Source organism: Lupinus angustifolius, chromosome LG02 (genome assembly GCF_001865875.1).
Source record: "Lupinus angustifolius cultivar Tanjil chromosome LG02, LupAngTanjil_v1.0, whole genome shotgun sequence".
Classification (NCBI taxonomy): domain Eukaryota; kingdom Viridiplantae; phylum Streptophyta; class Magnoliopsida; order Fabales; family Fabaceae; genus Lupinus; species Lupinus angustifolius.
In genome coordinates, this window is record NC_032010.1 from 5,331,109 (window position 1) to 5,335,023 (window position 3,915).

General features: G+C 32.3%; 1 protein-coding gene across 2 annotated transcripts; it reads right to left on the reverse strand.

Annotated features, from left to right (window-relative positions):
* LOC109334238 (protein BIG GRAIN 1-like B) lies at positions 237 to 1,920 on the reverse strand. 2 transcript variants are annotated; one of them, XM_019569895.1, is made up of 2 exons: positions 1,441 to 1,920; positions 237 to 1,365 (listed from the first exon to the last, which is right to left on the reverse strand). In XM_019569895.1, exons 1-2 carry the CDS (start codon positions 1,535 to 1,537, stop codon positions 353 to 355), a joined length of 1,110 nt encoding a protein of 369 aa, XP_019425440.1. In that variant the 5' UTR covers positions 1,538 to 1,920; the 3' UTR covers positions 237 to 352. The 2 variants fall into 2 exon arrangements, with proteins under 2 accessions (XP_019425440.1, XP_019425432.1); XM_019569887.1 differs by having other exon boundaries at positions 237 to 1,920.

Consider the following 3,915-nt stretch of genomic DNA (forward strand, 5'->3'; position numbering starts at 1 on the left):
AATGACTTTCTCTTGAAATCATTAGCAAGTTGGTTTTTAAAAGAAAAAAATGGAGGTTTGAGAATCCTATAAGAAAATGTGATACAAGTGTATTTAATATCCCCATATTCAACTTTAAAAGTCATGGCACAAATAGTTCATTCAAAACAATAAGTTATTGATAATTACAAAAATGTATAAAAAGTATCGCAATACCACTAAATATAATCAAAACAAGAAAAATGATTCACAAACAAAGAGAGAAATATAAGATGGAAATAAAAAAGAAATCTTATTATCTAATGTTAAAAAAACCCATCACACCATTAAATTCTGATTAAAAAGTAAATCATCACCCCTAAATTTCTGAAAATTACATAATGAACCCATTAGCAATAGCTCTATTGGTATTGAAATGAGTAGTTTCATACACAGGCAATTCTTCCCTATACCTTTCAATTCCAATAGCTGATAGATTATCCAATTCAAAAAGATCAGAACTTCCACAACTAACTCCATCATCATCTTCTTCTTCTTCACAATGCATAATATCGAAATCTTCTTCATTCTTTTTCTGATAATTCTTCAACAATTCTCTTGCTAATTTCTCCACTCTTATACTTTCCTGCATAACATGAAACCTTAGCTCCTCATTGGTGTTGCTTTTGTTTTTCACTTTCATGGACTCTTCAACTTCATGCAGATTCTTGTGCCCACATGGCCTACAATCTTCATCAACTATCACACTAACTGGACAAAATCTCACTGTTCTCTTACCACCTGATCTTGTTGAAGAAGGTGTTTTGCTCAAACAAGACCTTGAAAATGAAGACACTGATGAACAAGTAGAAGAAGCAGAAGCTTGTGCTTGTGTTGCAGATTTAGAACCTTCATGCACTGAAGAAGTTCTTGATGATGATGAAAATATCTTTGCCTTTTTTGCATTCCCACCAGAAGTGCAAAGAGAGTTAACAAAACTAGCAAGTTTTGCACCTGGTGAAATTGGTTTCTTCAAATCACCATATAAAATTCTCAAAGCTTTTGACTTTGTTTTCCCAAAACCATTATTCTCATGATGTTTTGGCTTTTGGGTTTTCTCAAAATTTGTTTTTTCATATGAAAAACTTGTCCTAATCGCCTTTAGTTTCTGCACTCCATAGAATGATTCTGACTCTGAAGAAGAGAACCCACCAATAGAGCTTGATTCAGAAGAGCTTGAGCTTGAAAACATGGAGAGTGTGTTGGAATTTCTTCTTGTTCTTCTTTCCAATTCCGTCAATGAATTCCTACCCATTACTACTTTTTCCTTCACCTTCTTTTCCATCCAATTTTCTACCCTTTTCACTTTCTGCATGCTTGGCTTTTCAACTTCACAAACACTAACATTTTCTCTGTTCTGCTTCCTCATGGTTTCTCTATAGAATATGAGTTTCTCTTCTTTCTCCTTTGTTTGCACTCCTTCGTCGATGGATCGGTATATTACATCAAGAAGAGAAGAAGAGAAAGAAGGGTTTTCTATATAGTGCTGTTTCCTTTGGTGTTTATCCCATTTCTCCATTGATTTTTTCTCTATCACTTTATATATAGAGAGAACAGAGGAAATTTGAAACAGGGGATTTTGAATGGTATCAATTACTTGGACTTTGTTGTCTGCTTCAAATAGTAAAAATGTGAAGGAGAATGATGAAGAGAGAGAGAAGAAAAGAGAAGGGTTATGATGAGAAAGGTATAAGAGGAAATAAGAAATCACTTTGGGAAGACATAAGAGGAAATAGGAAGAAAGAAAAGAGACATGAGTGTTGATGAATGCTTGATGGTTTAAGAGAGACAGAGACAGTAATGAAAGCCAAATTCCACGCCTCAAAGAAGAAGAGAAGAAACAAAGGATGATTGTGTTTGTGTGTGAAAGAGGTGAGAGTTTTGGAGAGTGGTTTTAGTTTATGATGCTCCTTTATAAGTACAATCATGATCCTCTTGATGAGAGTTATGACGAAAAGTGTTCTGACGTGTTTTTGTTTTTGCACCACTTTATTTTCTAATATCTTCACTCATTAAAAATTCTTTTTAATATTAGAGAGGGAAGTACTACAAAATCAAAAACAACAATATGTTATAAGGAAGAAATGAGGAACTAGTAAGGATGAAAAGAATGGAGATCATTTCTCATCTTTTGTTTACCGATCTAATTAAAAGTTGTAACCTATTTAAAAAGAAGAATAAATTATACTGACACCCCCTGAGTTTTAGTAAAATTACACAAACAACCCCTTACTTTTCTAAACTTGTACAAACCTCCCCTAGTTTTGTATGTACTTTCATTACACTGACCACCCCTGCATAAGAAATAAGTATAATCTTTTAAACAAAAAATGTGATAAATGCAATTAAGTTAAACAAAACATGATATATTGTGTAGACAAGTCTAAATAATATACAAATTAATTTATCTTTATTATTTTTTTGTTACAAAATGCATCAACAATTATAAAAAAAAATATTGTTTAAATCACTCTCAGTGTAACGAACCAAAAATAATAAAGATATATTGATTTGCATATTATTTAGACTTGTCTACACAATATATCATGTTTTGTTTAACTTAATTGCATTTATCACATTTTTTGTTTAAAAGATTACACTTATTTCTTATGCAGTGGTGGTCAGTGTAATGAAAGTACAAAATTAGGGGAGGTTTGTATAAGTTTAGAAAAGTGAAAGGTGGTTTGTGTAATTTCACTAAAACTCAGGGGATGTCAGTATAATTTACTCTAAAAAGAAAAATTATAAAAACAAAAAATATTTTTTTATATTATTTGGTTGGATTTTATTAACCTAAGACATGAAAACATAATAATCCTGGGTCAACTACGGTTAGACTGTAAAGTAGGATTTTGCTCATCCTTGGTGTTAGGCTGTCAATTATTATGTGGAATTTCACTTGTTTTAAATTAATACTTTTGATTATTCAATTTACCTTCTTCCTTCTTATCACTTTTATTTAATTTCTCCCTTCATGATATGAATTTATGTTAGATCCTTACTTTTTCTTTATATAAGAAAATAAAGGAAAATGCAATGTTATGTGGGGCCACGCAAAGAAGATATTGATCCCAACAGCACACAGCATATCCCATTTTGCTCTAAGGGATACCATCAAAATACTCAAACCTTTATGTTTAATGAAAATGTATTCTCATAATCTTATATGGGTAACTCATATTTAAGAGATTATTAAGAATTAAACGTGAATAAGATAAATTTCGTATTGAGAAAGAGATAAAATTTTAAGATATAAAATTAAATCTGGTTGGGTGATTTTTATTTGGTGGTGTAACTTTACTGTAAAATCTCCATTCTTAGCATATTTCCTTGCATATTTCTTCGAAGTTACGCCTTTTATGATTAAAAGCATAGTATTTTTAACTCATGATTATATTTATTAGGGGTGACAATAAGTACTTAGATTCGAGTATCAATAGATAATACCTGTAATGGGTTGGTTTCATGTTTTTGAAGTGTATTGTTAGTGTTGAGTTTATTCAAGTGTGAACTCTTACATTAGATATGTAGTAAGGAATGAAAGAGTACATAAGTAGGAATGTCTTAAGGTTTTGGTTTAAGACGTGGTGTCTCACTTGTGATTCTTCACTCTTCTCATACTCCGATAACAATGGAACTCCCCGGTGGTTGGAGGTTCCCCAGTCGTAGTCTGGTCCAACTAGTGGTATCAGAACCGATGGTTCGGCTGGGGCATGGTGGACTTAAGGGGGAGCAGATCGGAAAGTGTGTGGTACCACACTTGAGAGGGAGATTGTTGAGTTTATTCAATTGTGATGTCTCACATTGGATATACAGGGAGGAGTGAAATAGATTATAAGTAGGAAAGACCCACGAAACTAATGTCTTAAGGTTTTGGTTTAAGACGTGGTGTCTCAC